General features: G+C 37.4%; 1 protein-coding gene across 1 annotated transcript; it reads left to right on the top strand.

Moving 5' to 3' along the window:
* Positions 1–516: 516 nt before the first annotated feature.
* On the top strand, positions 517–20313 carry PDCL2 (phosducin like 2). The gene is made up of 6 exons (XM_036765457.1): positions 517–832; positions 6433–6553; positions 8994–9084; positions 12125–12268; positions 16704–16912; positions 20047–20313. The coding sequence occupies exons 1-6, from the start codon at positions 827–829 to the stop codon at positions 20205–20207; spliced, it is 732 nt and encodes a 243-aa protein (XP_036621352.1). The 5' UTR covers positions 517–826; the 3' UTR covers positions 20208–20313.
* Positions 20314–24800: the final 4487 nt, after the last annotated feature.

Here is a 24800-nt window from a genome sequence, read left to right on the forward strand (position 1 = left end):
TTAAGTCACCCCTCCTCAGGCAACTCTCCAGTTCTTTTCCCCGTCGAGTCACAGACAGGTTGCGACCTCCCTCTGTGAAAGGAGTTCCCCATAATAAAAAAGAAAGAAAGGAGTTCCCCATGTGGACGAAATCTTATTCCTATAACTGACACAACCCCGTTCATGATTGTAAGTCTGGGTCCAGATTCGCGGAGATGGAGCACTTCTCCCTCCGACGAGCAGCAGATAAAAGACACTTGTTCCTTTAGCTTTTTATATTTTGTTGTATAGAAAGCCGGGACTTGGGACACTGAGATGAGTCTTTGGACACAAGAGAGGGGCAGAAATGATGATGAGGGTCTCTTCCTTTCCGTAATCTTGTGCCTAGAACTAGGGCGCTCACCCCAGAACACACCCATAGCGAGGTCTAGGTCTCCTCGTTCTAGCGCAGGCACCCTGCCCTGAAGCTTCTCAGTTACCAGGCAACAGGAACTTACTCGTGGAGCGCAAGAGGATTACGCAGTTCACGGGCCGGCCGGGCTAAGTTGGGCTGGGCTCAGGGCAAGCGTGGTCAGGAAGAGTTCGAAACCAGCTGGGCCCTGCACCTGTCTGAACCCTTCAAGGAGCGTGCGCGGGCGCTCCAAACTGTTGGGAAGCTTAAAGCGCTCCGGAGTTGTGCGCTCCCAGTGTGGCAGCGGAGGCGAAGAGGGGCTCAGGCCTTCAGAGCTGCCGGGAGCTGCCCTAGGTCCCTAGGCCCCTAGGCCCCTAGTTCCCAAGCCCCAGCAACGCGTCGCTGCCTCCTCCCTTCCACGTAGCCCGGAACGGGTGAGAAGGAGACCCGTACACCATGCAGGTGAGTTGCTTGGAGCGGGGAAGGAAATGGGGTCTCTGGAGAGGGAGTTTCTTGCCCTTGGCGAGAAGAGGTGGAGGGCGGAGAGGGGCACACAGAGAGCAAGTAAGTTGGCCCCTCTTCCGGAGTTTGGCACTGTTCCCAAAAGGGGGAATCCCAGTTATAGAAAGGGGACTAGGACTTAGTTATCAAAGCTCATCTACTAAACTTGCTGTGTGGCCCTGGGCAAATCACTTAGCTTCTCTGGGCCTCATTTCCTCATCTGTAAAATGAGGTTACATTTAAATGGCCTCTGAGACCCCTTCTAGCTTTAAAGTTATGATCCTTATGCATTTCGAGGATTACTGTACTCGTTCTGCAAAGAGTCACAGTGTAGACCACCATCGCCAATTGCATCCCAGCCCTTCTGGTTAAATGGAGCCATCTATCTAGAGCAGCTTCATTTTACAGGTGAGGAAACTGAGGCCCATATGGGTTAAGTGACTTGCTCAAGCCATAGGTAGTAAATAGCGAGTCTAGGATTCTAGTCCTCTGACTGTATCCAGTCCTCTTGCTAGTACTCGGGATTTTATCAGCCAAGAATAGACTGTGCTTTTTATTTGCATTTAAATGCTAAGTAGGATAGACGAGTAATGTAGAAGAAGGATGAGCCATTATTTGGAATGGGATGTTAAAGGGGGTTAGGTAGAATTGGGCAAGAAGACAAAATATGTGTTATAAGAATAGCGATTTGAGACTTTTAAAAGTGCTGCTAAAGACACCATTTGACTATTCTAGATTTGCTAAGATTTAATCAACTCTTTACTGCAAAATACAGAGTAAAAAATAAAAAGGGAGCAACCAGCTAAGGGTGTCTGATTTGCTTTTGTTGAATTTTATGAATTTTCTTTCACCTCCTGTTTGGGGCTTGCTTACAAGTTTAGTTTTGATCTTTAATATTTCATTCCAAAATACGCCCCTCCTACCACTCACCTCACCCTCAGCTGATTGTGCTTATTTAATTAGCCTGTGGGAGTTGTTGAAGAATTCAAAGCCTAGGTTCTACATCATTGAATTCAAAAACTAATCATCTTAGGACCTACAAATATATGAATTTTGCACTGTTATGACTGTAGTAAAGTTTGTTTTTGTCACTTGTGAAAGTAGGTCTCACTTGGAGGCCCCTACAAAGATGTCTTTGGTTAAAGAATACCACTTTGGAGGCATATTATTGTTTAAAAATTTTAATTGATATCTTTCATTTTTACATCGCCTAACTTTTTCCCTGTTAGCGCTCCTCTAAGAGAGTCATGAGGTTTTTAAAAGGGGAAGAGGAAAAAAAAAACTCAGCAAAAACCAATCAATACATCAGAAAAACCTGTCACTACATGTAATGTGAAACATCTGTTATCTCCTCTGCCCAAGGGACAGGGAGGTGTCTTGTCATATTTATCCTTTGGGACCAAAATTATTTCTTGTAATGTTGGAACATTAATATTTAATAGTTTTGTGGTGGTTCTTTCCATTTCCATTATTGTGATAGTTATCTGTGCTGTTTTCTTGGTTCTGCTTACTTTACTTTGTATTATAAAAGTCTTCTCTGTATTCATCAAGCTCATCCTTTTTTCCAACACTGCTATATTCCATTATATTCATTACCACAATTTGTTTAGATATTATCTAATCAATGGACACTAATTTTGTTCCCAGTTCTTTACTACCACAAAAAAATGTTTCCATAAATATTTTGGTCTTACAGAGCCTTTCTTTTTTAAATCAATGAGCTTCTTTATAACTGGAAGTGGGATATCTAGGTGAAAGGGTATGGATAATTCAGCCACTTTATTTGCATAGTTCAAAATTGCTTTCCAGAATGGCTTTACGATTTCACACTCTACCAGAAATGCATTAGTGAGCCTCCCTTTTCACAGTTCCTCCAATGACTGTTCCCATCTCTTGTTATCTTTGCAGATTTGCGGGGTTATGAGATTAAATTGTAGATGCACGTTTAAGTGATAATTAACTCCAAACTGCTAACTAGAAAATTAACTATATATTGTTTTAGTCCCTACAACTCTGAGGAATTTGAGACAGCAGATTTGTAGATGCTACAGATAGGTAACATGTTGAAAGATAGTAAAAATTCAGAAATATCTCAATAGGTCTGAAATGGTGGACTAAATCTGGTATGGTGAAGTTTAGTTGAAATAAAGGTAAAAGATTATATTTGATCTAAGAAAAGTTGACAATTGTAGGATTGGAGAAATATGTATAGACAGCAACTCATATAAAAAAAGAAAACAGGACTATAGTAGACTTCAAGTCCAATATAAGGCAACACTGACATGATGGCCACAAAAATTAATGAAATTGATAAGAATAAGAGAGATCATTCCCACTGTACTCTGCTTTGGGATGACCATGTCTAGATTATTATGGTCAGAAAGAGAGGAAAAATTGGGAAGAGAAATGAGAGAGATGCAAGAAAATCATGAAAAACAAGTCAATGACTTGCTAAAGGAGACCCAAAAAATAGTGAAGAAAATAACACCTTAAGAAGAATAGACTAACTCAAATGGCAAAAGAGCTCCAAAAAGCCAATGAGAAGACGAATGCTTTGAAAGGCAGAATTAGCCAAATGGAAAAAGAGGTCCAAAATACCATTGAAGAAAATACTACCTTAAAAATTAGATTGGAGCAAGTGGAAGCTAGTGACTTTATGAGAAATCAAGATATTATAAAACAGAACGAAAGGAATGAAAGAATGGAAGACAACGTGAAATATCTCATTGGAAAAACCACTGACGTGGAGAATAGGTCCAGGAGAGAGAATTTAAAAATTATTGAACTACCTGAAAGCCATGATCAAAAAAAGAGCCTAGATATCATCTTTCAAGAAATTATCAAGGAGAACTGCCCTGATATTCTAGAGCCACAGGGCAAAATAGAATTTGAAAGAGTCCACCAATTGCCTCTTGGAAAAGATCCCAAAAAGAAAACTCCTAGAAATATTGCCAAATTCCAGAGTTCCCAGGTCAAGGAGAAAATACTGCAAGCAGCCAAAAAGAAATAATTTGAGTATTGTGGAAACATAATCAGGATAACACAAGGGTCTAGCAGCTTCTACATTAAGGGATCAAAGGGCTTGGAATATGATATTCCAGAGGTCAAAGGAGCTAGGATTAAAACCAGGCATCTTCTACCCAGCAAAACTGAGTATCATGCTCCAAGGCAAAATATGGATTTTCAATAAAATAGAGGACTTTCAAGCTTTCTTGAAGAAAAGACCAGAACTGAATAGAAAATGTGACTTTCAAATACAAGAATCAAGAGAAGCATAAAAAGGTAAACAAGAAAGGGAAATCATAAGGGACTTACTAAAGTTGAACTGTTTTGTTTACATTCCTACATGGAAAGATGATGTGTGTAATTCATGAGATCTCAGTATTAGGGTAGCTGAAGGGAATATACATATGTATTTAGACAGAGTACACAGGGTGAATTGAATATGAAGGGATGATATCTAAAAAATAAAATCAAATTAAGGGATGAGAGGAATATATTGAGAGAGGGAGAAAGAGATAGAATGGGATAAATTATCACTTAAATGTGGCAAGAAAAAGCAGTTCTGTAGGAAGGGAAGAGGGGGCAGGTGAGGAGGAATGAGTGAATCTTGCACTCATCGTATTTGACTTGAGGGGGGAATACCATACACACTCAATTTGGTATCATACCCCACAGGAAAGTAGGGAGAAGGGGATAAAAAAAGCAGGGGTGATAGAAGGGAGGGCAGATGGGGAAGGAGGTAATCAAAAGCAAACACTTGAAAAGGGACAGGGTAAAGGGAGAAAACTGAATAAAGGGGGACAGGATAGGATGGAGGGAAATAGTTACACTCTCACAACATGACTGTTATGGAAGTGTTTTGCATAATGATAATGTGTGTCCTATGTAGAACTGCTTGCCTTCTTAGGGTGGGTGGGTGGGAAGGGAAGAGGGGAAAGAATTTGGAACTCAAAGTTTTAAAAGCAGAAGCTCAAAAAAAAAAGTTGTTTTGCATGCAACTGGGAAATAAGATATACAGGCAATGGGGCATAGAAATCCATCTTGTCCTACAAGAAAGTAAGGGGATGGGGGGGAGTGGGTTAACAGAAGAGAGGGCTGACTGGGGAATGAGGCAATCAGAATATATGCCATCTTGGAGTGAGGGGGAGGGTAGAAATGGGGAGGAAAATTTGTAATTCAAAATCTTGTGGAAATCAATGCTGAAAACTAAAAAATATTAAATAATAAAATATGGAATTTGAAAAAAAAGAAAAAAATTCATTTGATGCATAGTCAATTTTTTCCATCTTGTAGTTTTATTCTGTGAATGTCTTTATTTTTAAATGTATTCGTTTTTGGAGGGGGGAAGGCAGGGCAATTGAGGTTAAGTTACTTGCCCAAGGTCACACAGCTAGTATGTATGTCAGGTGTCTGAGACCGGATTTGAACTCAGGTCCTCTTGACTCCAGGGTCAGTGCTCTACTCAATGCGCCACCTAGCTGCCCCTTTAAATGTATTTCTTATAAGTGATAATAAGGTTTTGTTTTATTATTGTTAAAACTCATTACTCTTAATTACTCTTAAAACTCTTATTTTATTGATTATTTAGTCTAAAAAATATGAGGATGCCAAGAAAACTTCCCCCACCCTTGCCCATAAAACTAACTTCTAGTCATGTTTGGTGGCTTTGTTCATAACCTTGACAGGATACCCTCTCCTATTCAAAACAAAAGCTCCTCTTCTGTCCTCCAAGATCTGGTGAATTTCTTTACCCTGAAATACTCTGAGCTGCCTCTGAGCTAAAATATACCCATAACACCCAAACTACTCTTCATTACTCCCCTGGGACCTCTCTCACCAGCCCCCCACCCCATGCCTGCTTGGAAGATTCTGAGACTTGAAACACGGTGCATGACTAGGAAACACTGGCTTTTTTTAGTGGACTTTCCTCTTACTTCTTGAATTACAAATTGCCATTTAAAGTTATGAGAGTTAGGTTTATACTTTGTGTCCTATATTTGTGTCCTAATATTGGAAATATTTTTTCCCATGGCACCATGGCAAGTCATCTAGTAAAATCTTCAGAAACTAAAAGTTGCAAGTGACCAAGAGAGATGGAGAATGAAACCTTAACGAGTCCAAACTGTCTTCCCTTACAAAACTAGGTTCTGTTCTTCCTAAAAGTGCTGTACCATCATTGTATAAATCTGAAGTCCTAGGAGAAGATGATAGGAGCCAGGACAGTGGGATAGGCTAAATGCCTGCCTGAATAATCATATGTAAAGCAATACCAAATAGGGAGAGTAGCTCTTTGGATTTGATAAACTGTATATTCCTGTACAAGCTGTTGTTTTTCACCTTGTTATGTATCCACATGTAGGGACCTGGAGAGCCTCACCTACCTGAGTATCCTTGCTGAGTATTATTTGTATAGTCTTACTGGATTTTCATATTTAGTAAAAGTTTTTTAATTATTATTTGCTTTATTGGTTATCTCTTCAGATCCTGAACTTGCATTTGGGGCCATGATGCACCTGGCCTAAGACAAGTTTGTTTGTTTCCATTCTTTTACAAAATAGGATCCAAATGAAGATACTGAGTGGAATGATATATTAAGAGATTTTGGAATTCTTCCTCCAAAAGAAGTAAAAAAGGATGAGACCGAAGAAATGGTTTTACGTTTACAGAAAGAAGCAATGGGTAATAATCTTTAGAGTAACAATACCACAAAAGTAATAGAATGCAAGAATCTAGAGATTATCTAGTTCAATCCTCTTATTTTTATCTGTAAGGAAACAGACCCACAGAGAGATGCAGTTATTTATTCAGGGTTACACAGCAAGTTAGAGACAGAACAAGGATTGGGGTCTTTGGATTCCTACTACAGTGTTTTTTCTTCATAATCACATTCTTTGTTTGATAATCCTATGAGACAGTTTCCCAAGCCATTTTTTGTGGAATTCGAGTGTTTCAAATGATGTAAATAGTCATTTCATGAAAAAAATTGTCAATGGAATGAGGTATGAACAATTATGTTCCACTTTTCATTTTATTCTTAGTAATAATTTGCATGCAAATTTCCATAGCATCCCTCTAACCCAGAGGTATTCCATATTCTGACTCTCCAGACCAACATTTATGTATTCCATTAATTTCTTTTGAGTGTAAAAATCATCTGTAACTAAGTTAGTTTAGGAAACACTGCCCTGTGGTTTACTATTTTGCTAAGGTGTCTAATCACCAGGTTTATGTCATATGAATCATTAAGTTGTAGATTCTTCTCTTAGCTGTAAAATTTCACTTATACATTTTTTGAGGGCTAAGGATACATAAGTGTCGAACAGAATCTTCAATAAGTGAAGAAGCTCTAGCCTTGCTTCAGAATATTTCTGGTTTAGGTTTGTCTAGATATCTCGAGGTGTGAAGAAAAAAACTGAAATAATTATATGATAATTTTATGATATATCTGACTATGAGTAATTATGCTACATGAAAATAAGATGTGTCCTTACTCATTCCCAAGGCTAGCCTCTCCACCATGCCTTTGATTCCTGATTCCTCCAAGACTTTGTTCCATTGATTATCCTTTTTTATGCATAGTTGTATGTCCTGTCTTTCCATTAGTTCTGTCACATGTCTTCGGACATCCTGAATTTTCCCCACTATTTAAAAATAATACTATGAAGTAAAACAATAATCTTGTCTCCATTCTATTATCCTTGAAGTTTTGCCATTTATCACTACCGTTGTATGGCCAAACCTAAAAAAAAGTAATCTGCATGTTTTCTTGGCATTCGTTCATTCTTCTCCCTCTGTTAATCTAACTTCACTCTGACTATTCTCTCAACTTACCCCAAATCAAAACCTTCCCTCAGTTAAGTTTTTGGGTTTTGGTTTTTAACTCTCAGCTACATAGAGGCCATTCCCTCTGGATCATCTTTCTTCCCTACTATCATACTCTCCTACCTCTAATGACTTTCTTTTGTTTCCTTTATTGGTTCTTCTTTCCAGCTGTTAAGCTGGATGCTTCCCAAGGTTCTGGTACTGGTCTTTTATTTTGCTATAGTAAATCCTTTGGAACTCTCAGTTCCATGTCTTCAATGATTCATCTTCACACAGGTAACTCACTACATTTCCAGCCTTCCCTAAGCTCCAAACTCCTATTAACAGCTTACTAGGTATTTCCACCTAAAGGTTCTAGACTTTCACACTCAACATGTCCAAAAAACAGAGAACACTATTTTTTTCTTCAAAACCAGTCCTTCCATCTTAATTCTCTATTTCTGTTAATGACACCAGACAAGCTTGAAACTGGTATATAGTTTTTGACTCCTCCTACTTCTCCAACTCCTACAGCCAATTAGTAAAGCAAGCCACCTTGGTTCTCCCTATGCATTAATTCTCATTTTTTTCTTTTCTGTTTCCTAAGCTATCCCTCTAATACAAGTCTTCTTGACAATAGTCCTTGACCACTAAAATTGTCTTTTAACCAGTTTCCTTAGTTTCAGTTTCTTCTCTCCTACAATCTATCCTTCATACCTCTGCTATGTTAATCTTCTTTATATGTAGATCTGATCATGTTATTTCTCTACTTAAAACTTCTCGTTGTTTCCAAACCCCTTAGCCTTGCATTCAAACACTTTCGTAACCTAGGGCCCCCCATATTTCTAATTGTAGGTCTCATTTCTTCCTTCCATGCACTAACCAAATCAGACTTCTTATCATTTTCTAGTTTCATCTGGCCCTTTATGCATTTTTCCACACCATTCTTTGTACCATGAATCTCCTCCCCTTCTCTTTCTTTTCATTCTTCTTCCCTTACCCATTCTTTTAAGACCTAACTGACATGTCATCCCCTCCAGGCATCCTTCTGTGATCTATCTACACCCTCATTGGAAATTATTTTTCTTTCTTCCAGTATCACAAACTACTTTTTAACTCCTATGCTTTTATTATAGTATATATGGTGCCTTCACTGTAAATTTGTTCTGTATCATTGCTTATTTTTCTGTGGCATATGCCTGTTAGAGTGTAAGCTTTATGAAGGCAGGCATCATTTCAATTATTTTTGTATTTTTCTCAGTTTCTAACAGTGCTTTCCATGTATTAAGCACATTTAATGGTTATTATTATGCTTTAGCTAAACCATATGAAAAAATGACTCTTGCCCAGTTGAAGGAAGCTGAAGATGATTTTGATGATGAAGATATGAGGGCTATGGAAACATATAGGTACAGTAAAGTCTCTATTGATATCACTCATATTATTTGGTTTTGGAGGAAGCTGGTACATGAGGACACTGTGGTGCTGAGGAGACAAGCACAAAAGTGAAACAGGCCCTATCCTCAACATATATATGTACATATATAAAATATTTATAAGTATATTTATATATAATTTATTATATTTATTTATAATACTGTATATATGCACACATAAGTATATGTGTGTATACAAAATACAAGACAATCACTAGAAGTTTGGGAGGATCAAGAAAAACCTCATGAAGAAGGTTGTGTTTGAGCTGACCCTTGAAGGAAACTAGGAATTCCAAGAGACAGAGTTGAAGAGGCCATGCACCCTGAGAATAGGGAACACCACTGCAAAAGCAAGGAGCCAGTGCTGAATTAGCAAGGATGAAGAACAGTCAAAATCTACTTTGGCTAGATGACAGTGTATGAAGGGCAATCATGTATAATTGGGCTGGAAAGGTTGCTTGATACCAGATTGTGAGAGGCTTTAAATGGCAAACACGAGTTTATATTTGATGCTAGAGGAAATAGGGAATGTTTGAGTTGATTGAGTAGGGAATGACATGTTTAGACAAAGGGGAGGAAGAGAGAGAGACTGACTTGAAACAGGAAAACCAGTTAGGAAGCCATGGCATGATCCAGCAATGAGTGCCTGAACTAGGGTAATATCTATATGACTGGAGAGAATGTGGCAGTTTAAACAACAAAATGTGGCAACTGACTGGATTTGTGGGATGAGCAAGAGGGAGGAGTTGAGGATGATGCCAAAGTTGCCAACCAGGATTATTGGGAAGATGGGAAGGAACCCTCAACAGACACTGAAAAGCTCTCACGGGAGGTGGATTTGGGGGGAAAGTAAGTAATAAGATGCCCAGTCAAACAATCTTATAGGCCTTAGGCTAATATGGAAAAGTTACTTGAAACATAGTGACATTGCAGAAGAATCACATACAGATATTCCAAGAAAAGTTGGTCATACCCCAGGAGACATCTGTAGTTAGAACTGCCTTCATTCAAGGGGTTGAAGCAGGTCAGGCATTCTGACATACCCTAGAGTAGCAAAGGTAGGACTGAGCTGTGGAAGAGAAGGAAGATAACTGAGGTAGTTCATTAGCTCTGCAAGCACCTCACCTACGCTGAGCAAAGTCTTGAGAAAAGACAGGATCTTTCCCCAACTTTCTTTCCTGGGGCCTTTCTATCCATAGACACTATAATATAATCTGCTGTTTTGTTACTCAAATGTTTTGTGTAAACTGAAGTTTGTCTCAACAAACTTGAAAGAGGCCTAGGGGTCGCCTATTAATATGAATGTTATATTTATATAACATATTATTATATAATATAAATGTTAGGCAGAATGATCACAGAGGACCAGTAATGAGAAACACACTACCTACGTACTGACAGAAAGGTCAATAGACTCAAGATGCAGAATCAGACATATTTTTGGACATGGCCAATGTAGGAATTTGTTTTGCTTGACTATGAATATCTTTTTAAATATTGGTGTGTTTATTTTTAATTTTCAACATTCACTTTTATAGGACTTTGAGTCCCCAATTTTCTCCCCTTTTCTGCCCTCTCACCTCCAAGATGGTATATAATTTGATATAGGCTCTACATATGCATTCATATTAAACATATTTTCACATTAGCCATGTTGTAAAGAAGAATTAGTACCAATGGGAGAAATCATGAGAAAGAAGAAACAAAACAAAAAAGAGAAAATAGTCTGCTTCAATTTGCATTCAGACTCCATAGTTCTTTTTCTGGATGTGGATATCATTTTCCAACACGATCCTTGAATTGCTAAGAAGAGGTAAGTGTATCACAGTCATTGCACAATGTTGCTGTTACTCTATACAATGTTCTTCTGGTTCTGCGCACTTCACTCAGCATCAGTTCATGTAAAACCAGGTTTTTCTAAAGTCTGCCTGCTCATCATTTCTTATGGAATAATAGTATTTCATTATATTCATAAACCGCAACTTGTTCAGCCATTCCCCAGTTGATGGGCATCCCCTCAATTTCCAATTCTTGGCCACAGCAAAAAGAGCTGCTATAAATATTTCTGTACTCATAGCTGATTATGAATATTTACTACAAACATTTTATTTTTCTTTTTTTTTCTAGTAGAGAGCAAGGGAGGTAGAACAGAGAGGAAATAAGTTTTTGTTAACTGAAAAATTTTCATTTAATTTAAAAACAATAATTAAGCAGAAAACCCATTTTCTACCTCATTGTTAAGACTTCCAAACTGGAGGCTAAGAAGAGCAGTTGTGATACAACTCATAAATTTTTGTCTAAGATAAGCTCCCTAAAAAGGAGGGAACCATGTGGATCTTAGAACCCATTATGTGCCCTCCTAATCTTAAAACAAACAAAATTATTATAACAAGATGTTATACCTGTAGCACACTCTCTCTTCCTCTCTGGACCTTGGAATACCTGGTTTTCTTCAAAGGTCAGCTCAAGTGCTACCATTTACATAAGGCTGTTCCCAATGCACCCAGATGCTAGCTTCTCTCTCTCACCTTGCCCCCAACCAATAACTTTATAAGTATTTTATATATTCCTTTTACATACTTATACATGTACTTGTTGTCTCTCCCAGTATAAACACCTTGAGGGAAAGCCCTGTTTCGCTTTTGTCTTTATATTCCTAGTGTCTTATAAATAGTAGGTCCAAAATGTGTGTTGATTATAACAAAAATGTTTGATGTGAACAACTCCTCCTATTTAAATGTCTTCCACTTCTTCTTTTCCCCTTGATTCAGAAGCATAGAACTTTTAGACAGTCTTGCCTTCCTGTATTTTGTAATGGGCACGAACATGACAAAAATGTCAAAAGAGAAATTCATAGTAGAAAGTCGGAATAAAGTGTTATTTCCCAATTTTTAAAAATTGGTAACTAATATAAAGTCATTCTTACAGCTACTCATTTAAACATTCGGGTCTATAAAATTATACCAATAGGACTATAATAACTGTTTTTTGAGAATTTCATTTCTTTAATTAGACTAAAGCGTTTGCAAGAATGGAAAGCTCTTCAGAAAACAAAAAAATTTGGGGAACTAAGAGAAATTTCTGGCAACCAATATGTGAAAGAAGTTACAAATGCAGAAAAAGATGTCTGGGTTATAATTCACTTATATAGATCAAGGTAATCCCTATTCTATTTCTCTAAAATGTTAATCTGTAATGTTTTTAAATGTACTTTTATGTTTTTAAGGTTCAAGTAGACATACCATGAGCAGTACTCAAGAGAATGCATGTAATCTTTAATATTCATCAAAGTTTTATTTTGTTTTTCCTTTGATTTTTTTGCTTTATGGAGTAAGAAATTAAATTAACCTCATTATTCGAAAATAGTTCAAATCCTAGTTTTGATAACCACATCTCTTTGCTTTAAAATAAATGTTACTTTTGTCCAGAGTATTTTAAAATGCATGTTTATAGTCAGGAAAAATGTTATTTTTGTTAAGTTTGCAGGTTTCTCAATTGATTTTATTTCTAGGAAGAATGCATATTTTGAAGCAAAATTTTGAAGCTTTAAAATAATTAAGTTTACCAACATCTTGTACTAATTTTTCCAGTACAAATGCAGTCTCACAATCTGCTATGGATTACAAAACTTTTTTCCAAAACTGGATTTTTCTTATTAAATGATACATGTAAAATTCTACTCCAGATGATGAGGGGATGAAGATTCTAAAGCAGAGCTCTTTAACTTATCAAATATTCTGACCATGTTCATCCACTTGTATTATCTAGAGCAGAGGTTCCTGCCCAAAAATTATTCAGTGCCCTCCTGGAAATTTACGTTAATAGTTTTTTTTTAATTTGTGTCATTTCAAAAAATATATAAATTTTTAAATGACACATCTTAAATTTAATAATTTATTGTAAATTCATGATTTATTTTCTGCATTGAAATTTTGGTGATGCAATATTGCATCATGTAAAGGTATTATATTTAAACAAGTCATTACATGTACATATTCCTGCTGATGCATGCTTTGGACAGTGCACCACCACATACTCATCTGTCAATACTTGCTTGTTAAGACATGTCTACAGACTTGATCACTGATGGGTTATAACTTGCATTTTGTGTGTTTATTAGGAAAATAATGTAATTACTACGACTTTAGCTCTGTTATACAACAGATAAAACATGTACGAATGGTCTTTGGAATTTTCTTATCTTCTTTCCTTATGCTTCCACCACCCCCTTTATTTTTATCTGCTGCCCCCCAGTTGCACCCAAGGCTACCTACCATACCCCCCCATCATTCCAGTGCCCCCCATGGGGCGATATTGCCTACTTTGGGAACCCATGTTAGAGGAATGTTTTTCCTATTCATGCAGTTAAGGGGGAAAAGTTAACTGTTTTGCTCCTAACAATTTTAAGCCTTGTTAGGTCTATGTTCATACCAATAGGCATGGGAAGAAATGAGATATTTGCTCAGTTGGGATGAATGCATGACAAACTATTTGAGGTAGTTCCACTGCATTTCTGTTTTTCTAGGATTAGATCAGAATAGCAAAATAGATATTAGTTAGTTATTGGTTGATCAAGTAAATATCTTAAATTAATTGGTTTTATTTTTAATTTATAGGACAGGGAAATTCTGAAAATTCTACAAAAGGTTATGTCAGGGTTTTAGCAAAGTTTCTCTGAACCTAAGGTATTAAGAATATGTTTAAATAATAGCATTTGTATAGAGCTTTGAGATTTGCAAAGAGCCTTATGAGTATTTTCTCATTGTATTGTCACAACAAATAAAAGTGAAGCAGACAGAGATTAAGTGACTTGCCCAGAGTAGCACAGCTGGTATGTGAAACTGGATTTAAACTTAGGCCTTCCTGACTCCAGATGCAGCAATCTGTCCTTTGCACCACGTAGCTGCCGTGTAGGCTCTACCTCACTTAAATCTAATTTACCAGCAAGTCAAGCCATCACTCTTGTGATGGTCCTCTTTGAGAATGAAGGACAAACAAAAACAACAACCTAACTGCCTCATGGTTCTTTGAAATTCTGTTGAGTGGCTCAGAAGTTTAAAAAAAAGATCTCCTATAGTCAATAAAAACATTTGTTTACTTTAAATGCAAGAAAATAGATTCCTTTGTAAGACTATTTATTCAGATTGGTCCCATTTTGAGAAAGCTCAATATATAATCTAAATTTTTAAAAATAAAGTAATAGTTTATTCATATTACAAAACTCTTCTTCACTTTAGAAAGGTACATTGTATATCTGATATTTCTAAAAATTGAATTTATATGCATGTTTAAGGGAATATTTATTGTTTTAAGGGAATCACAACTGTATATTGTTTAGCAAATATTTGTTACTCTAACTTCCCTCTTGTATTTTTCAGAGGAGTATAAGAGTTTGGATCTTTTTTTTTACTTTAACAGCAACTGGGTTTGTCATCTTGCTATTTTATTTCTAGAATTTATGTGATATTACATTTACGTGGTTCTTTAGAGTTACAAAGCATTTGATCTTTTATTTCATTTTTTCTCTCAAAGCAAGTCTGTAATGTAGGTGTAGTAGTTTAAGAGGATGGTGTAGTAATTAAAGAGGTTTGATCACTCCTGATTACTGCCTTGTTGCCTAAATGTGTTTTGCTGGTATAAGACTTCCTTCTTCACTCTGTAATTCTCTTCAGCTTTTTGTCAGTTCTCAGTCTTCAGCCAGAGACAGCCCATCATGCCAACCACCTCAGTATTCCATGAATCTCTTCTGTTTTTTGGAGGTGTTTCCTCCTCAGATGCCTCCTCCCAATAAGTACACTGTCTAGCAACCTCCTCGAGGCTTGTAGTTCAGAGGGTTTACCACATAGCTTCTGTCTCAACAAACCTTGAACCCGATGAACCCAAATATCTTTACTTCCAAGGTCCTGGCCTTTTGTGGTAGTTGCCTTTTTTTTTTTTATAGTTTCCCTTTCTTATCCTCTCAGGAATTGGATTCCCCTTAGGGTTTCTTTCTTACAGTTCCATTCTAATTCACTCAAGAGATTAATTTGTACCACATGAATGGCTCATCTGTCATGGTTGCATTTTTACAGTTAACTTAAGGCCTTAGTGTCTAGCCCATTTTTTGTGAAAGATCAACTCTCTTATATAGATAATGTAGATCTCATCACCATTTTCAAAATGAAGAAACTGAGGCTTATAGAGATTAAGTGACATGCCTAGGTCACATAGTAATAAATGTCTGGACCATGATTCAAATATCTAAATTTTAAAAAATAAAGTGGTAATTTATTCATATTATAAAACTCTACTTTAGAAAGGGACATTATATATTTAATATTTTTAATATTTTATTTTTTCCCAATTACATGTAAAAACAGTTTTTACCATTCTTTTTTCAAAGTTTGAGTTCCATATTCTCTCTCCCTCACCTCCCCCCACCATTGAGAAGGCAAGCATTTTGACATAGGTTGTACATGTATAGCATTGCAAAATGCATTTCCATGTAAGTCATGTTGTGAAAGAAAACACAGACAAAAACAACCCAAGAAAAATAAAGAAAAAGTACCTTCGATCTGCATTTAGGTTCCACCAGTTCTTTCTCTGGAGACTGACAACACTTTTCATCATAAACCCTTCAGAACTGTCTTGGAATATCTGATATTTTTAAAAACTGGGTTCCACATCCAAAGCTTTTTCTATATTACTATAGTACTTCATATGTCAAACATGTAATGTCATTGAAAGTTTTTGTTGTATTTTAGTAACTCAATGGGCTATTCGAAAAAAGTAATTAGAATTTTTAAGAGATCATTATCAAAAGAAATGACAGTATTAGAAGACAAACATGCATGCATACAGGTACTATAATTGTTTGCACTTCTCTGCCTTAAGGTATCTATAAAATGAGCCAAAATATCATCCTTAGGTACTATATTTTTTCCCTAAGTGCTAAAATGATTTTGATGAAATCAAATGGATCACTATCTACTTTTCACCTAGAGTTACAGCAGAACTTTTTGATTTAAGCCCCAAAGTGTCTTCACTGAAGGGAGTTTCATGCAAATTAGTCCCTTTAGGAGTATGTAGTATGTAACAGCATTATAAGTTGAACTCCAAGATGGCTTATCAAGATAGACTTTGGTCTTGCTTTCCCCAATCATTCCACCCTAGACATGGGGCCAGTATGGAAAGTCCAGAGGACAATGGAGTAAATAGATTTGTTCCCTTTGCAGCCATCTTTCCCTTTTCCCCCTTTCCTAAGACAATTAAAAGTTCCTTCTAGGAGTCATAGGTGATATGAATCGAAATCACTTGAGATTTCCTGGAATGCATTAGAATTGCCAGTGCCCTATCTACTCCTTGATGGACCTTCTAAATTATGAATCACCTAGGGCCAGTGTACCCTGGCCAGGAATCCAACCCCGGAGATAACATCTCTTGAATTACCCTAGAGTGTAAGAGCAGAGATAGGCTAATCTAAAAGAAAAAATATCAGATGGTTTGAACAGAAATGATACATTTGTGCCATGATAAGGCTCTCTGACTTGTATTTTCAGTCTTAGATACTCGCTGTTTTTCAAAAAATCAAATGTATTCCTCTTTTCTTTCAGCATCCAGATGTGTTTACTGCTTAATCAGCATCTGAGTGTTCTAGCAAGAAAGTTTCCAGAAACCAAATTTGTCAAGGCTGTTGTGAATAGCTGTATTCAACACTACCATGACAGATGTTTACCCACAATTTTTGTGTATAAGAATGGCCAGATAGAAGGAAAATTCATCGGAATTATTGAATGTGGAGGAATAAATCTGAAGTTAGAAGGTAATTTTGTCTTGGGGTTATTTTAAAGGTAATTTATAAAGACATGTAGAACAACACTTGTAGCATTTTCTGGCTGCCTATTAGATTGCACTCTGACTGTAAAACATTTCATATGTCTTTCATATGTCTTTGATGTCTTCTATGTTACTTAGAGAATTCAAGTCATCCGTAGTTAATATTGCACAACCCACTTGACATGTATTGTGGATTTTTCTTGTTGTTCTTCAGCAGTTTTGATCCTTTGGCAATTGTAATGATGCATAATTGGTAGCCGTATAGTATGTCAGCTGCTAAAGGGATGCTCTCCACTGAGTTTGCTTAGCAAACCAGAGAGTTCCATATTTGTCTTGGAAATAGCTTTGAATCATCTTGGGAAAGGAAGAAATAGGAAAATACTTTGAAGAGGGAGCAAACCCTCTTAGTTTTCCCTTCCTGGCTCTGCTTCTGACTATCTGGACTTTGAGACAATGACTCAGCTGTGGTCTAACCCTCAGCACCTGAGACTTGCTCACCTAGAGTATCTTCCTACCTTGGAACATTTCCTCTGCCGTGCTGGGTCTCCTTCTACCATTGCAGAATTCCTCCCAAGGTCTTCATTTTGGGGAGGAATCCCAGGCCAACTCAACTTCATTTCCTTCCTGGTTCTTTTGCCTTTCCAGACTTAAGACACCACCCCCCCACACACAGGCACATCCCTCACACATATTTTTCAGCTTCTTTTTGCATGTCTTCATCCCTTAGAATGTAAGCTCCTTGAGGGAAGGGATTTTCTCTTTACTTTTATTTCTATCCCTACCACTTAGCATAGTGCCTGGCACATAGTAAGTACTTAATAAGTGTTTCTTGCCTTACCCAGAGGTTTTGCACACCCACTGCAATGGGCAGAAGTGTTTAATAGGTCCAAAGCTTCCTGCAGGGCTCAGATAGTGACCTTCTCAGATCAGCCTCTCTCTGTAAGCCAGCACCAGTTCAGGAGGTGCGTGGATTTGTGCAGAAATCTGTTCTGCATCCCAGTCTACTGGCCAAACCTTTTTTCCTTTTGTGAGCTTACTGTATTTCAGTGAGCCCTGGTCACATGACCTTGCCATAATGGAGTTAATTCTGCACAGAAATAGACAAATATGTTTGAATAGTGCATGTAACATTTATTCTTAACATGGAATTAATAAGCATGTATAAATAAATAGTAAAAATAAAGCAATGAATACTTTCCTGATTTCCTGAACCCAGAATATCTCCCAGGAACTACAGAAGCTATTTGGAGCCCAACTATTCTAGGAAATGAACAGTTTGTGTTTGTTTTATTCCTCATGGCTGCTCACCTTTGAATTTGCAAAAGAGTACCCAAGAGATAGGTTCCTTCCTTTAGATGAAGACACAGAAACTCTGGACTTGGGATCTTTACTTATCTGACTTTGAGAGCATCCATCTCCAGCATCATCTCTCATCACTTTCTCATATCAGCCCCAGCTGGAGGGTGAGGAGGGACAAAGAGAAAAAGAACATCTTGACCATATAATTGGTGGGGGAGAGAAGTCAAGAGAATTGATTGAGAGGCTGCCCTTGTGTTGCCTGTCAGCTGCAACCTCCAAATCAAAGAATTGCCCCTCCTTCGGCAGCATCTAGACTTTTCTGGAAAAATCTGAGCTTCCTACTCTAGAAGGAAATAGATTCCATACCCTCACTTTTTTGCATTCTGATAAGTTCTGGCCTGGTCCTGTACCATTCCCTGACTTAAAAATAGGAAAGAGAAGCAGCCTAATATTATTAGGCTTAGGTCAAAATCAAGGTTGTTTAGTCATACTATTAAAATATATTATTTTGTACTCTGATATTATTTTGATGAAATTATTCAATCCAGCCATTCTCAGGAAACTAAATATCTGATTCCTCCACTTATTTCAGCTTAAATGTTCTGTGTATTCTAGCCTATTTATGATTCTGCTCAATATGAAGGAATAACTGGATTATTGGGGTCTAGCATCACAGAAATTACTATGGAAAAGTTGTTTTTTAAAAATTTATTCAATTGTGGTTGTATCTTATTTTCTTTACATCTGTTTTTAGGCTTTCAGTATGGAAAGTTTTGCCACTTCTGAAATATCACAAGGTTTTCCTTTGTCCTGCAATGGAATATTAAGGATTCACTTTTTGTTAATGGGAATTTCTATATTTTAAGTTACCCAGTGGATTTGAGTTCTTTTTGGAAATGCGCATTCTAAAAATAGTTTAGAAATGTCTTTCAGTTCTCAACATTGATAACTGGGAATGAGGTTGGATGCAAACTAGGGTGAGGGGGCCATGAAAACTTCTGGGATCAGGCTGAGAAATAAGGAAGATGAAGTAAGGGAACCACCTTCCTCCCCTACCCATATGGAAGAAGAAGCCCACCCCAAGAACACTGCATAAGCCTTGGGACTCACTATGTCCTACGAAGCAGGCACTTTACTCAGTGGTGCCGTGAGTTTGGGGGGACTCTAAGCCAAACCTCTGTGGAGAGGAATGGACCTCCTTGAGAGGGATTCTCCATTGTTTGGTGAAGGGCACATGTAAGAATCTTTTCTGTGTTCAACACTGCCTTAAATAAACAATGCTCTCTTTTTTTAACGTTTTGAGAGACATAAACAAGATTCTTATGTTCCCAAGGGAGACAAGGTGGGGAAACATCCCTCATTCTAATTAGAGCAAGGCCCTTGAGACTGAACACTATATCAGCCTCACAACCCAGGATTCCATTTATGAAACAGAAACTTCTGCCTGTTCTGTTCTGACAAAGGTCAGGGTATAGTTCATTTATAGTGGCTGTCACTCCCATAACCAAGACACATTGTCTGAAAAAGAATATGCTTCATGTAAAGACTTATTAAAACTGTAATTCCTACCTCCTTGAAATCAGGACTGTCCAAAAAAAAATAAATCCAGGAAGGTTGGGAACCTTCATTTTATAGTAAATCCATTTACTTTACAAGCTTTTTTCAAGTCAAACTTAAAATTGCACCTTCCTTAACTATATGTTCCAACTTTAATTTTGAACATTCTGTACCATGGAAATATTTTTATCTTTTCATCTAACTGAATTTTTGCCTAAATCAGTACATGCTTGTTGATTAATATTGTTCCATTTCTTATTACAGAACTTGAATGGAAACTAGCACAAGTTGGAGCCATACAAACAGACTTGGAAGAAAATCCTAAAAAGCAGATTGTAGACGTGATGATATCTTCCATTAGAAACACTTCTATTTATGATAGTAATAGTTCAAGCAGTGACAGTGATGAGACTAAATGTCCTTAGAATTATTTAATAAATGGCTTTCCACTACTTGTTTGGCCCAATTATGTTTATTATTGCCTTTATAAATCAGTAATCTGAACAATGCAAATAAATTTGTTTTTAAATTAATATTTACAGTATAACTGATTATAGCTTTACAACCCGGCCATCTTTTCGACATGTGCCCTGCCATACCGCCCTCTTGACCAGAAACCATATCTCAGAGGACATCACCCTGGGTCTATACAGCCCTAACTGGTTAGTGCTTCACATGGTCCACCATCCAGCCACAGCCATATTCTAGTTATCTGTCTTGCTGCCACATGTTTCCAACCCCCATCTTTCTAGCTCTGAAACAAAATTGAAACAAATCAATACTGCTGTTACTACTTAGGGTATATCAATCTATTCTCTTGCATCTTCAATCACCATCCCTGTGATTTTCTAAACTGGGGGTGGGGAACCTGCAGCCTCGAGACCCTCTAGGTCCTCAAGTGCAGCCCATTTGCTTCCAAACTTCACAAAATAAATCCCCTTAATAAAAGGGCCTAGAATCTAAATTAAAACACTTCTCCCTGGCCTGCATTTATGTCCCTTGCTTTTGCTGTTCGTTTGTTTCAGTCGTGTCTGACTCTTCATGACCCCATTTGGGGTTTTCTCAGCAAGGATACTGGAATGGTTTCAATTTCCTTCTCCAGCTCATTTTACAGATGAGGAAACTGAGGCAAACGGGTTAAGTGACTTGCCCAGGGTCACACAGCTAGTCAGTGTCTGAGGTCAGATTTGAACCCAGGAAGATGTTTTCCCAACTCTAAGCCTGGTATTCTATCCACTGTATCACTTAGATGCCATGTCCACTTAGTACATACTAAGCACTTAGTGCCTTTATCTTTAATCATTCATTTCTTTATAGGTAGTTCAAAAAATGTTAGACATTCTAAATTTTCATTAATTTATGATATTTACTTTGATTACCTAACATTTGCCTTTGTCATATTCTTTCTTTTCCCCATTAGCCTAAGTAGTATGTATCTAAAACTGCCACACCAGGTTTCCTCACACCCTCACCTTTGGATGATCCAATCAGTGTTTGGACTCAAATCACATAGTGCAGGAAATAATTACACGGGATAGTCATGGAAGATTTATTTCAAGGATAAACAGGTGAAAATCAGCTTTCCTATAGTTAGGGAGTACAGTGCCCTGATCAGCTACCACAACCATCATCCTCAGCCCCAGGTAGAAGAGTACTGATAAAGCCAGACTGTCTCATTGGTTTTAATTCCTGTGAAATGAACAGAAATATAACTAAATCTGACTTTGTTGAGGGCTTTAGCACTTCGAAGTGAAGTCTTCCTTTGACCTACTGCAGGACAACTACAAAAAGGGCCTGGAGTGGAGAAACTAGTGTTTTCTGTTGGCAGTAGTTGGAGGTTACTGGTATGGTGATTAAAATAGTAGGAAGCTGGAGGCTAGGATAATGACCACCACAAGAGCCCACAGCATTAACTGGGCTCTACCACTAATTATAGCTTTATTTGTGGACAAGGTGACATGGTACTATGGCTATGTGTTGGACAATGTCAAAAATTAGGCTGAATATATATGTGGGGAAGAGTAATTTTTATGATCAGGGGAACTGGGATGTTCTTTCCCTTGGGAAACTCGGTGGTTATGAGAAAAAGTTCTATGAACAAAAAGGAGCTTTGGGAACAAGAGAAAAATATGTATGGATATTTGTGGAACTGTCAAAGCCTAGGATGGTCAGTCATTACGTGTTTGACATGCTGGTGGCTATGGAGGTTGTCATACTGCTGCCTTCCTAAGTCTACCCCTTATCCTCTATCCCTTTTCCCGTTAGTATGGAGTCCCATGGTAGGGGTATCTGAGGAGGACTCTTTTGCTCTGTCTCTTCTATTTTCAGTCTGCCTGGATTTGCAAACTTTTGTTTCTTCCCTACATACACAAATTAATCCACAAATGATTGTTACACAACAAATGAGTACTTTTCTTCAAAGACCAAAAAAAGTTACTGTACTTTCCGGGGTGGGAGAGGATATTTGTGGTGACTTAATTTGTGTCCTGCTAAGTTTTGCTTTGGGAATTGGCCTGACCTTTCATAGTTTTTTTTCTAGGCCTAATTTCTTTTAATCCTACTTTGGTCCTGGATAAAGTTTGTCTCCTAAATCATCAGTTCATACAATATATTTTCATACTATGTATAATAATCAGGCCTGTGGTCCGTTGGCGTGGTGCCGGCCCTTTTAAACTAGGACAATAATGAAGTCGTCAGAAATGCACCGATGCTACCTTTGTGAAACCACTTCTCCAATTCTTCCTGCTTCTCCTGTAGATCTCCTGGGAAAGATTCTTTAGTTAAATGTGCCTCAGAGACCCTTTATTTTGGCTTTGGTAGATCTGTTATGAGTGTCTCTGAAAGTAGTCTTCTGATAGTCTCCCCTTATTGATGGGTTACTGATAGATCAGCAAGTCTAACACATCAATAATCACTTCGTTCGGCCACCTAATTCAGAAATTGTATTTATTAGATGTCATGATCCAGTGTATAATCTCAAAATCAAGATAAGATAACCCTATCAACCTAAAGGGTTTCACCCTATACAGTACATTCTATTTATAATCATCATAAAACATATAGGATCCTAGATACAGAGCTAGAAAGGACCTTAGCAAGACCATCCAGTTCCCTTCCCCCTCCCTCATTTAACAAATGAGGTTCAAACCCAGAGAAGTTAGATGACTTTTCCAAGGGCAGTCAATGGCAGAACTGGGGTTTCCACCTAGGTCTTCTGAATCCATATATGGTGCTCTGTATCAAACTATCTGCCTATTATGCAGTTTAGGGGCAGCTAGGTGGCGCAGTGAGTAGAGCACCAACCCTGGAGTCAGGAGGACCTGAGTTCAAATCCAGCTTCAAACACTTGATACACTTACTAGCTGTGTGACCTTGGGCAAGTCACTTAACCCCAATTTCCCTACCTTCCCCCCAAAAATTTTTTTTAAAAATTATGCAATTTCATTCCATATTTGCATCAGTATTTGCAAGTACCCAGTTAATTTGCAGCTATAGCATAGCATAATACATAAATTTATTTTTATATTATGTATATTAAACAGCTGAAGTTTTTGTTTTTTCCTTACAAATGGTGGTCTTTCTCTATGAGATCCTCTTCTATTTCCAGATGCCTACATTTGGTCTGGGCCACTCTCCAGAACCTGTGCAAGTACCAACTCTGCCAAATTGGAGAAATGGAAATGTGAGGTGAACTCGGGGTACGATAGACTTGCAGAGAGTCCATATGGATCCTTGCAAAGTAGATGACCTTTCTGCACTAGAGGATTCCTGTTTTGATGAAAGACCTGTAACAGTTTCTCATCTTTGTGGTGATAACTACAGGGATTTAAAAACCAGATTTTCCATACTGACAATACCTGTCATTTTACTGAAGTCTCCTGAGACTTTTCAGTAGATACTAGAAGTTACAGTACATTTAATGACCTGATGAAATGTTTGGGTACCTTTGTTAGCATATACATGTACTTTTAGTACTTCTCGTTTAGGTTGAGTGTTAAATTGCCTGCTTCTCTGGCTTGTAAGCTCTAATTTTAGTTTTAAACTTTCTGTACCATGTAAAAAAATTTCTTTTGATCTTACTGAATATTTTTCTAGATTAATAATTGCTGAGAGTATGGTAACCTGAATGAGCACCATCTTGAGGGAGTAAGCTTGGTACCTCATCATTATCATCTGTGTTTCATCACAATTAAATGTTTTACTATTTCAAAGGTTGTTGTTCTTTGCCTGGGTCTGTTTCCATGGTGAGCCTCTGAGTATCTAGATCTGAATTAATTTCAGAAGTTTCCAGTATTTGAAATGAGTGGCAGCAAATCAGCCAAGATAAATAAATGACCATTAGAAATTCTCCACAATTTGATCCCAAGTCCATGAGAGTCCAGAAATGACAGAAAATGATCTGAAGCAACTGAGAAATAAAACTCCATTGACAGAAATGTTTCTTCTCAATTTTTGTTACGAAAATTGAGTAGAATTAAGTTTGCTCTTGAAAAAAACTTAAGAAAAAATAATTTCTGTAATTGGGAAAGGAAAATATGAAATTGGAATATAAAATTAGAACATACAATTCTGTATAACACTGAGTTTGTTCTTGCTCAGAAATTAAAAATTGATAAGAAAGCATTATTTTAAAAATCGCAATAGATGTTAATAGCCTACTGGATGTTGTTTCTTTGGCTTCATATCTTTTTTTACTGAACAGAGTTTTTAGTTTGGTTCTGGATCTCAAGGAAAAGAAACAAAACCACACCCGCCTCTAATTTAACTGTATGGTTTATTAAAACCAGACCTCTGAAGAAACACTCACCAAAAAGATATCAAGAGTCATGTAATTCTGGCTGACGAAGCATGATGCATGGGAAAGAATCCTGAATTTGGTGTGAGAGTTTGAATCCTAAGTTTGAGTCTCAGCTCTGCCAAATACTCCCTGTGTGACCTTGACCAAGTTCCTTAACCCTCTTGGCCTTGATCGCCTCTTCGGTAAAATGAGGAAGTTGCATTAGAAGACCTCTGCGGGA

The sequence above is a fragment of the Trichosurus vulpecula genome, chromosome 6 (genome assembly GCF_011100635.1).
Source record: "Trichosurus vulpecula isolate mTriVul1 chromosome 6, mTriVul1.pri, whole genome shotgun sequence".
Classification (NCBI taxonomy): domain Eukaryota; kingdom Metazoa; phylum Chordata; class Mammalia; order Diprotodontia; family Phalangeridae; genus Trichosurus; species Trichosurus vulpecula.